Source organism: Sinocyclocheilus grahami, unplaced genomic scaffold (genome assembly GCF_001515645.1).
Source record: "Sinocyclocheilus grahami isolate Dianchi unplaced genomic scaffold, SAMN03320097.WGS_v1.1 scaffold351.1, whole genome shotgun sequence".
Taxonomy (NCBI): domain Eukaryota; kingdom Metazoa; phylum Chordata; class Actinopteri; order Cypriniformes; family Cyprinidae; genus Sinocyclocheilus; species Sinocyclocheilus grahami.
In genome coordinates this window covers 969,994-981,862 of record NW_015505530.1, presented here as the reverse complement: position 1 = coordinate 981,862, position 11,869 = coordinate 969,994, and the positions used below count along the sequence as shown (strand labels likewise).

Below are 11,869 nucleotides of genomic sequence, written 5' to 3'. Positions count from 1 at the left end.
TTTAACTGCAATCTCTGCAATTAAACAGCATTCAGGTGGACACATAAAAAAAAAGACAACACAAGAATCATGATTAGAAGAGAACAGACCAACTTTTAGAGGAATTAAAAGCAGAAATGTGAAGCTTATAATTTTATAAAAGGACTTGCAACATTTTTGTTAAAACTTGTGTATTATTTGAGCTGTAAAGCAGTTTAAATAATCACATAAGTCATTTTAAGGTTTATGCAGTCATGACCACCAATCTGTGAAATTGAAAACTTTACAAGGAAAAGGTGAGTTAGTGAGTTTTTTAATGCTAAAATCATCATCATGTGGCTGTACTATTAAAATGGTGTATATTTTAAAAAGTTTAGATTGGCACCATTTAATAAAGAAGTTGAGGGTCAATTAAACAAAATTTTGTGATAATCAGCATTATGACACAACTGCTGTCAATTGAACTTGTACTGAGCCCAGAATATTCCTTTAAGTGATTGGAAGGTCTCCCTCCCTGCTGGAAGATTGTCTGCTCAAACACTGGCTGTGAGATAAGTAAATATGTGTGAAACATCTGCTCTCTCTGCATTCAGATCTCTCCGTTTGCTCTCATTCCCCTCGATCAGCTGATTTTATTCCTCCCGACTCATCTTCATCAACTGTAGTTGCCATAGAGCCAATGACAAAGACAAACGTAATGTGATTTCTCTCTCTCAGCACAAAGAGCAATAGCAGATGTTGTGCACACAGTCCCACACGATGCTTAAACAGCTATTCAAAGCCATAAGACGAAGAAAAACATAACAGGATCGATCTAATACTATAAAAATGACAGAAAAGAGAAAAAGGGACAGATTGAGCAAGAATAAGAATCTTATTCAGAAAACTTCTTGAAACTGCTCTTATGCAATTCCTATTGCAGGCTGTGACCAATCCTTCTGTTTAAATATCAGCCAATTAGTGTTTCGGGTCGTCTAGTCCCACTCAGAGGTGCATATCTGCAGCTAGCCCCCTCATTTCCATCTCAGTCTGACAGTCAGAGGTCTGTGCGAGGTGTACAGGACAAACAGCGCAGAGGCATCCTGCCGAGAATCCATGCACAAGACTGCCCTGTGACTCGTTACCAACATAAAGGATGAAAATAATGGGGCACATTTACAATCTGTCTCCCATAGAGGAAAGACCGAGGTTAGTTGTCACATGTAACTCAGTAACTATAAAGTTTTGAATAAAGATTCCAAATTCTTTTTCTAATAGTTGTCTTGTATGTTGGTTTCAAACACCTAATCCAAAACAAATTGGAACAATTCCAATGTCATCATATTTTAGTTTGAACAAAACATAAATTCATGCAGAAGTCAATCATACAATGAGATTTCAACCAAGAGGTTGAACGGTGTTCTCAGAATAAGGACATTTTTCATAAATATTAGGTTGAACAGCTTTTTATTTTATTCAATTTTTATTCAAATTTTATAAAAAATGTATTCCTTAAAATCAATAACTGTGGAAATATTCAATATCTTTGTTCAATATATTTGGTAGCTAACACTTTAATGCATGTACCTACACAAAAAGTGTGACAACTAGCCCCTCAAATGTTCAATTATGGGTTCAAAATCATTGTGCTCTTTTAGGAGGTTTGACATTATGAGTTCCATACAGAGATTTATTTTTTATTTTTTTGGCAAGACTGATGGAACGGAACAGAATAATATGAGCCGTAAAGAATGCATTAAAACAGAATGTCTTTTAGCCAAAACAATACTATTAAGCTGAATTAAAACTACAAATCTCCAGCAGTTAGCAACTTAGATTGGGTCAATTGTTTCAATACAAACATATTTTTTGTTAAACACAACATTGGCATAGATATGGTCACCCTGGTGGCTGGTATGTCTGGGTGAGACTCCATCACTCTGCAGGCATATGGGGGGCATGGAGTCTACTGGCTGGATTTAGACACTAGAAGGCTCTTCTCGTGTCAATGATAACACTTCTGGTTTCCCCTGTTGGCTGCATGTTTACTTAACTCAGGGGTGCTCCACAGCAAGACCCCCAACACTCCATGTGGGGGGCGACTAGGATGGGGCAAGATCTGAGGATGACCTGACACCTCTTGTAAATGGAACTTCCCTCATTACAGCCAGATGATAATAAAAAGGGTTAATGAGCTTTAATCCAAAATTACTTAATGAATATTCTTATTTCATGGCTTTGAAACGCTCTATTGTAAGTAATGAGGTTCTAATAGTTTAAGATGATTTTAACATCTTTTTTTAACAAATGAAATCTTGAAGATACAATGCTTGTAGACAGCACATTCAGAAAAAGTAGTTTAAGAGTTCATTCTGGTGACCCACTTCAGTACAATCACTTCATTCCACTTCCAAAAATAAAAAAAGGTTATATTGTTTCTATGCAAACTAAACCATATTACCATCGCAAAGCAAATCCATCTGCTATTATTCAAGAACACAAGGCCGGTCTACAAACCAAACACAATAATGCCTTAAACATTTCTGACAGCTTCCTTAAAATATGTATAAACTTATAAATATGTTTTGATATGTAGAGATTGTATTATTTATGAGTGGACTACACTGTAAAAAAAAGTTTTTCGACTTGGAGTACATTTTACAAGAAAAATACAATTTCAGTTTTTCTAATTCAATACATTTTATTCAGTGTGTTACTTGCCATTCATTTGTACTTTTTTGAGTGAAATTTGAGCAAATTCTGAGTGAAAATTTGTGTACACCTTTTTTTTAATGTAGTTAATTAAAACAAAATAACTACACTACACTATATACATCCTTTTCGAACTGATTATACTAATTAAAAGATTATACTGGATGATATGGCCCTAACTGTTTACGAGACACAATTTGGACTGATTTACACGTACTAAAAGCATACAAATAACCAACAGGTGGGTAAAAGGTGGAATATGTTGTTAAAAAGTGAGACTAGAAAAACAAAGCAGGCTCATTCAGAATTACAAAATACTTTGTTTCCATTTGGATCTTCCCTTCAGATGCTGACTGAGCATTAAAGGTGCAATAGGTGATTGTTTTTTGTTATGCTGGTTGAAAGTCTCTTCACATCCCGATAGCAATCATTAAGTTAAGTGATCTAAATGTATTTATATATTCTGTGGAAGGCGTACGACCAAGAAATGTTCGTCCAATCAAAACGCTCGGTCTGAGCGTTTTAATTGGCTTTCCTACCTGCCTGTCAACATATGTATTAGCATACCTCTGCGCACCCTGTTCATGCAGACAGGTTACGTGATTGGCCAGCTATCCAGTGCGTTGTGATTGGCCGAATTCCTCAAGTGTGTGACGGAAATGTTACGTCCCTACCATATTGTGATGCCTGCGGCAACCACATGTGATGATGCCGGGCTGGACTCCGCTTCGTCCACAGTGAAAGCCGATCCGGCGATCGAAAGCGCAAAGTTGATGTATTTCCTCAGCAACCAGCATGGCTCAGCTCCAGGCATGACGAAGCAGATATCGTCCTCTTTTGGAAGGCCAAACAAAGTAGTTTCGCTTTCACAACGAAACACACAGCGACTTCACGACATGACAGCGGCAGCAACAATACTACAGCGAGAATACAAGTTACACCTTCTTTCTTTGTGTGAACATTTGGGCGGCATTATGCAAATCTTCCCACATCGTGACGTAGACATGTGGGGGCGTGTTAGAACGAGCTGTTTTGGTTAGGCGTGGTTGGCTCTTAACTTTTATAAAGAATATCTCTTTGGATTTGAGACTTTAGTCTTTGCAACTTTACAGATCTTCTTTATGCACCAAGAGCTTGTAACACTCCAAAGAGAAAGGAAAAATTGAAATCGCATCATATGACCCCTTTAAGAAATGCAATGCATATGAATGACTATTCTTTTATGATGAATATGTTTTCAATTTCTGAATAATTTTTGTTGGATTTATGTAAAAATGTCTAGACGGTTCAGCTAAGAGGCTGTAAAAAACAAATCTATTAAAAGACTGAAATTCTTTACAAATTTGGCATAACTAGTGTGACCATGTTTTATTATTATGGAAAAATAAGCACTGAAGCAAAACTGTGCAAAAATATTATTAAATAAAAAATAAATAAAAACACCAAATCAAAGTCATTGTGTAACCATCACATTGTGTAACCAACACATAAAGCATTCTGATGTTGAATCAAATTTTTCTTGAAATGTTTTAAATGTTACATTTCTAAAACTTGACATGTTTTGAACTATACTTATAAAATGTTTTATAAATGCATGCTCATGTCATGGGTCACAATATTCATCACCAAACTTCAAATATGACATAAATCAAGAATAAAAAAGAACTGCTTCATTGAAAAAGTGAGTACTTTAATTTGGTTCCAGAAATGTAATAGCGGTTATCTGTAGGCCTACTGCCAATAGCTGACAAATCATCGTGGGAACACCCACTTTCTCATTTTGAAGGTGGGGGGATCATTGGGGGTGTCTGGAGTAGAGCCTGTGCGTAGATTTAACTCAGAGACGCAGTTGCTGCTGTCACAGTTTCTCCTGGATTCTAAATTGTGCGGATCTCTTCTTCACACTGCAAACATGGATCTGAAACTGATCGTAATATTCGCTCTGATGGTGGTCGTCATTCATGCACCGGTTTCAAGTGGTGAGTTATTGTTTAACAGATACTTTGCAAATGTTTACATTATTTTTGCACTGTGCATAAAGCTTAGATGCATGTTTGGTACACTATTTATGGCGAGATTGCAATCCGTTCATGAAAGACATTCGCAAATACATTTGCAACTATTGCAAACTTCAAAATATTAATGGGTTTTACGTTAACGTGCACCTGTGTGTGAAACGACGTGTATTTCATTGCATTTACGCATTTATATTTAAAGTGTTTATTAAACTCAAAACGGTTTTATTTATTAGAAATGTAATACCCTACGAGTTTTTGTTTCTAAAACTCACGTGGGTCATTCGCACCAGTTGGTTTTAGATTTTAATTGCATGTAATGTACGTGATTTTCCACATATTCCGGATAACAAACTGACACGCATGCGGTCAGGAGGGCAGGAAAGCTTCTAGCACGGCGTTGATTAATGTGTGTATTTGTCGCCCTCTTTGCTTTCTCTTAATTACCCACAAATTAGAGGATAAAACAGAACCGCAGAGATAGCGCCAGTCTTTACTTCAATCGAGCCAGTGCGCGCGGCTCTAACTATGGCTCGAGCGTTTACATGACAATAAGAATAGATTACTAGAGATGTCTTTAGCATTTTACAAGTGGACTAACGTGGATAGAGCTCCGTTAAGTCGCAGGTACTTCACACCTCTGGGGGCTTGTGAGTGGGCAATGTCCGTTAAAGTATTTGCGTACGTGCGCCGTACAATCTTCACATACAATGTAAAGCTGCTCGAGCTGTGAAGTCTCTGCTTCCTTGAGCGCTAACAGCTCTGAACCAAATGGAACAATAATCCCCGCGCTGCCATAACAACTCGCTCGCTTTAATGTGCACAAATGTGAAAGCTATTGAAATAAAGTATTTACATGCGCGCATACAGCCAGTTTAATCTGCATTTAGTTAAAAATAAAAATAAAGTATTAAAGTATCAGTGCACTAAGCATTTCTCATCAAATGTAATCACTTGAATTGCTTAATAAATGCACTCTCAAATGTCTCAGTATATACAGTTACCCCAGTTTATACCTTATAATATTATAAACTGAATTTAGAAAGCATATTTATTTACCATTAAAATGTAAAGAACACAAACAATATCACAGCTCTATTATATAATTGAATTTGAGTTGCTAAAAATGATCAAATAAATCTCTTGTTTTGTAAGTTTTCATAGAAAAGCCATTAGAGGACAACGCATCTTCAGTGTGTCAGCAAATTGTGCTGGTTGTTATTAGAGTGTTGCAATAGTGTCTTTGGAGCTAGAATGATTACATAACGGATTTTAAAAATTAACCAACTCTTTTAAGTTTCATTTTTAGTTAAGGATGCTGTTTTCTTTTACAAAGCACATCTGTGGTCTGATCTCAATTAAAATACCAGGCAAAAGTGATTTGCGTTTGTGTACTTTCTCATCAAACTTCATTATTCATCATGATTTTGTCCAATGCTCACATGCACCGAATTAAAAGCATCACAGCAACACCAGAATTGAGTTTCTCTTTCCTTTTTCTCTTAATTCTTCTCCAGCCAAGCCCATTAGCCTGGTAGAGAGATGCTGGTGCCGTTCCACAGTCAACACAGTCCCACAGAGAAGCATTCGCGAGCTCAAGTTCCTCCACACACCAAACTGCCCCTTCCAAGTCATGTGAGTATCTACACTAAACTGTCTCTTTCCGACTCGCTCAGCAGCTCTGCCTCTGATGAGGTGTCTGCCTGATCCAGAAACACATCACTTCACCCCATCAATCTCCAAATACTGAAGGGACACTGAATGGGGCAGGAATTGGTCTCCCCTGTCTGGCATTATACTGTTGGACAGGCTCTCACAATTGCACACATCCAGAGGGAAATGCTATAGGAGGGGGTAGGACCTTTAAGCATGGATGCATTTGTATTTTGTACAGGAAAACAGCATCATAGGGGTCCGAAAGAGTTCCTCTTCAAGCTGTTTCTCACACATGTAAAGGACTTAAATTATGTGCTTAGTCACACACCATAGCCTTGCATGCTGATGAGAACTATCCTCCCTGTATGTTTTCACCTCTGTTGAGTGAAGTGTTCAAAACAGCTGCTATATTTGGATTTTTAACAAAGATTAATGGCAGTGCTGTGTCAAATTCCATTACAAACCTTGCTTATTTTCCGTACCATTAATGCTCACCAAGGTGTAAACAAAGACTTAAACTGTGTCAAATGGTCAGCGAAATAAAACAGCTGGTCATACTCAAAATTCACAAAACGGCCAACGATTGACACAAAAGCCAAAGGCAAAGCCCTGGAGAGTAGATCAGAACCTGATTCCCAGAGCTCAAGAGCCCTTGATACTTCAAATCTGCATTGATGAGTGATGCTGGTAACACTATCTACCAGTGTTTGCTGTTGGCCTTGGCTTGCTGTGAAGTAATTACTACCTGCTGTTCGCAGTCCAGACCCTCTCAAACTCCTGCTGACTAGATCGAGATAGAGCAACAAATGCCAGGCCCTGATAAACTGCTGCTACTTCAAAAGAGTCAGCTAACCAAATTAGAGGAGATCCGTGAATTAGAGATAAGAACTGATTACTTTAAATGATACAGATATGATGATGGTGGACACATTCTTTAAAAGCTAACCTCGTCTCTGAACAATGTTCTCATCTTCATGAAATTTTCAAAGATTTATATTATGTAGTGCCATTAGTTTGTGGGACCTTTAGGAATGTTTTACTCACAGGATTATGAGAAGGACAACAAATAACAGCTGCAAGTTCAGCAGAACATTTGAGTATGTGACGCGCTATGATATTTGCCAGAAACCCCAGGTTTATAGATAATAATTTCTTAGAAAGAATTTATAGCAACAACACACATAACCAACGCAGACCCAAAATTGTAATAATAATAATAATAATAATAAATTATTATTATTCTATTCAACAACAATGATTTTCTTTAAAAAAGTAATAACTGATTTTCATTATTGAAATACAAATACAATCTTGTAGTACTAAAATATAAATTTTTATATTAAGCAATGTCAAGCTTAACTTGATTTGATCTTATATTGCTAAAACATTTTTACTGTTATGTTTTATTATTAAAACCCAAAAATTACATTTGAACCTGATTCGGTTTTACTTTACATAGGAAAGAGTTTAATGATTTGTTTGTGTCAGTTGTAGCCAATTGAAAACAAATGGTTCACCTGTGCTGACAAGACACCTACAATCTAATCTTTTTGCTGAGAGCTACAAGGAAGAGTGTGATAACAATCTGACAATCTGTTAAGACCTGTAGGGAAGACGGGAACGCAAATGCGGAAAAAGAGTACTTAGGGTGATGAGAGATTGCAGTGTAATATCACTTACTAGAGAGAGGAGTGACTGAGAACTAACTGCTTGGCTGAGCTTGAATGCACAACTGTTCTGCTATTGTATGGCTGATGCTGACTATGGAGTTTCTATTGTACTGCATTCAAAATCTACTCACAATGGGCCCTTGTAGCTTTATACTTAGTAATGATTGATTTCTTATACTGCAATCTGAATGTCTAAAAAGTTCAAAATTCAGCACCAAGATATCATATCTATATATTCAAATAACATATAATGAAAACTTGCATTTTTCCCCTGCAGTGCCAAACTGAAGAACAACAAGGAGGTGTGCATTAACCCAGAGACCAAATGGCTGCAACAGTACCTGAGGAATGCCATGAACAAGTAAGGAAACCCTCTTGACAAATAGGAGTGGAGAAATGGGAGAAACGGGATAGGAAATACAGGGTCTTGTTCTCAAATGCACCATGAATGGCCTTACAGAGTCACTTTTATTCCAGTTAACCAAACTATAATTAATTTATCCCAGATGAAATGGTGCACTGCATCAAATATAGTTTATGTAATAGTCTCTGCTGACAAAAAGTCACCCATACATTAAAACACTGGTCTTTCTCGTTTCTCACATATCTCTACATGCTCACGAAAGCCATTTCCAGTTTGTTTCTCAGATTTCTTTTGATTGTTTCGGTCCGCTTATAGTGCTCTGAAATATTTATCTTAAGTTGATGTGCAAGATTAGCAGCTACTGCCGAGCAAATGAAAAACATGTTCGGGCTTTGTGGCCTTGCCTTAATAGTTGCTCCGCTGATCTTTATCGTAAACGTCTAAACAAAGCAAAACAAGCTTTTGTTGTCCTGAATCATGAGAAGACATTTTCCCACATCTGATCATGAGCTTGATGTATTAGATCAGGGGACTGGTTGCCTTCTTCTTTCATTTCACTGCCAGCTGTAAGATTGTCATGCTCACTCATTGAATTTGGGGTGGCCAATATAAAAGGACTTATGGATGTATGGCAAACCAGTAGCTGGTACCATTATTGGTGTGTTTGTACCTGTTAAACAGTAATCACTGTCTAAGGGACAGAAAAGTGTAAACTGTCCGGTCTGCACAACAAAACACTCATAGCCAGAGATGAATGATGGCTCCTTGGGGCTGAACACTCATGAATGGCCGTTAGATGCTAATGAGCACATACTGTGCGGTCATAAGTACAGCTCAATAAGGGAAAAAGGAAGTTGTACATCTGCAGGTAGTGAGGGAGGTTGCTGCCATCTGCAACACCTCTGGTCAGTGAGCCACAGAACAGATCCATCAGCTTAGACATTCTGGTCATGTGACTCATATAAACTTGAAAAAAAAGTTGAAGTGTGTAATTTAAAAAAACACACCCGTCAAACCTAACATACTGAGACAACTGTAAGTAAGCCTTTTTAGGCCAATCATTATTCAGTTTGGTGACATAAGTGGCTCAAACATTACACGCTACTCATTGAAAATAGAGGATTTTTCATGGTTTCTGGGTGTTTTTTTTTTGTTTTTTTTTAACAAATTGCAGCTTCAGCACAATTAAAGCTAACAGCATGCAGTTACTAATAGAAATTGCCTATAAAAGTACAGAAATGTCGGTTACATTCTTGCCAGAAGCAAAATTTTGGTTTATTGTTGTAATCACTGTGGAGATTCAGGCTATTTAAAAATGTCCTGCATCTCTTAACAAGTTATGAACACATTTAGTTAAAATAAATAGTCATTACATTCTCCAGCATTACGGTATAACAGTTTTCTCATTCTGATGTTTTGCTTCTCTTCACTGCAGAATGAAAAAAGCCCAACAACAGCAAAGCTAAGAAGTCTGCCAGATGACAAGAGAATCTGACACAGCCCACCGTCACAGATATGTATCATATAGTCCTCTGGCATGCTCGCTGACCCAGCACTTAACCTGCCAAATATGCATCCCCAGTAAATGACCACCAGACCATCATCACCACCCATGTAGTCTCCTCTGTTAGCGCCAAGTGCAATTATATATGTATGACTGTGTTTTTTTACGTATGATATGTATATACAATGTTTTTATATATCGTCTTAAAAACAGTAAAGAGATATTTTTGGAGTCGTGTTTGCTCCGTGTTTGTTGTGTTATGATGGGTTAGGCAGAACTGAGATACTGAGGTATTTTGGAGCAAACATTCAAAACTCTGAAATATATTTTAATCTCAGATGTAAAAGAATATGTGACTTCACATTAGCAGGACTGAAGTTCTTTCAACTCATATGCATGCAAGTGCTTTGACAGAAAAATAAGGGCATTGATTTTCAACTATTTCGTTATGTATTTTACTAGTTCATAACTTAGATATCTGTAACAGCATAAACTGCATGTAAAAGTTATATGGCATATAAAAAAAGAGTCACTTGTTTTTGTTCTTGGAAAGGCAGGGTTACTTTGCAAAACAAACATGAACAATTACCCAAATAGTTTTTGAATGACTTTATGTAATAGGCTTAATGGAAGGCATTCGAACACCAATAGAAAGTCTTTTGCAATGTTCTGTAGATACCAAAACATCTGTGCTTGCAAATGTTAATTGACAGATCAGAGTGTGCGTAAGGAGCTTGGTGTCACAACATACTAAATGTTGCTCCACGTTCAGCAGAATTATGTCATGAACAGCGATATTATAGACATCGGTTAACAAAGAAAAAAGAGGTTAGTGAATTTAAAGCAGTGTTCTGCAAGTACTAATGAGTCAATTAATTCATTCAATGATGAAAAACTGAATTGAAAGCATGGTAGGCATGATAATCTTTAAAAAAAAAACAGCAGTGTTAGTGGAACATCTGAGGTAGACCTTGAGGCAGAACTAATTGATGAAATGACTACCTATATATAACAATGCACTTTATAACCCCTTGTGACATTGACAGAAAAAAAAAGATTCTGAATGACGCCCATTACACAGTGAATAGTTCTAGTGCCTAATGTTTTCTGTGTTTAGACGTAGTTATGACTGTATTGCTGTAAATGTATTAAACATCTGTATCTTCAGCATCATATATTTTTTTTTATTTTGAGTGGGTTTATTTGATATTTTTTTGGAATATTTGACAACTATGTTTAAGAACAGTCAGATTGATTGTTCAGTTAAACATCAACAGCAGCTGAATAACTGATATGTATAATAATAAATGTCAATAGATACATTTAAAAAAACTAAAACAATTTATAAATATCTGATTTTGAAATCGAGGCACAAAAAAACTTAACCAGAAAAGACATCTCAAAAGTGTGTCTCATGTTACCCTTGGACAACTGTTTTGTCTAGGAATACACATAATGTGAACACCAAACATATAGGAAAGTATGTCAATGACTTGTACCTCTCCAAAGAAAATTAGTGTATGGAATTTGTTACATTACTACCAATTTCATAATGTTGAGCCGTTAAAAGAACCAGACCTCACAAACACAACCCTGAGGCACAAAATCTATAAGGAAACATAATGCCTCTATATACTCTGTGCCTCCACAGGAGTCTGTGTACAGGATGAGGGGTTATAGCCCCCCCGCCAGTACAGTACATCTTGCACTCTTTGAAAAGGGCTATTTCAGAATGTGGTTAAAGCCATATTATTAATGAATATTTTTCAACATTTAGAAAATGTTCTCACTCAAAATGTCCCAATACGGTGATGCCAATAAATAAACCATTTCCAGGATTAAATGGAAAAACTAAGGGTAGCTATTATATATATATATATATATATATATATATATATATATATATATATATATATATATATATATATTCCATCAAATTGCCAATATTCTCAACACTATAACATAAGTAACTGTAGCATATACCGTCCTT

The 11,869-nt window shown here is 36.5% G+C and overlaps 1 protein-coding gene across 1 annotated transcript; it reads left to right on the top strand.

Annotated features, from left to right (window-relative positions):
• The first annotated feature begins 4,515 nt into the window (after nucleotides 1-4,515).
• On the top strand, nucleotides 4,516-11,587 carry LOC107548639 (stromal cell-derived factor 1-like). The gene is made up of 4 exons (XM_016229409.1): nucleotides 4,516-4,649; nucleotides 6,203-6,320; nucleotides 8,289-8,372; nucleotides 9,811-11,587. Exons 1-4 carry the CDS (start codon nucleotides 4,583-4,585, stop codon nucleotides 9,839-9,841), a joined length of 300 nt encoding a protein of 99 aa, XP_016084895.1. The 5' UTR covers nucleotides 4,516-4,582; the 3' UTR covers nucleotides 9,842-11,587.
• Nucleotides 11,588-11,869: the final 282 nt, after the last annotated feature.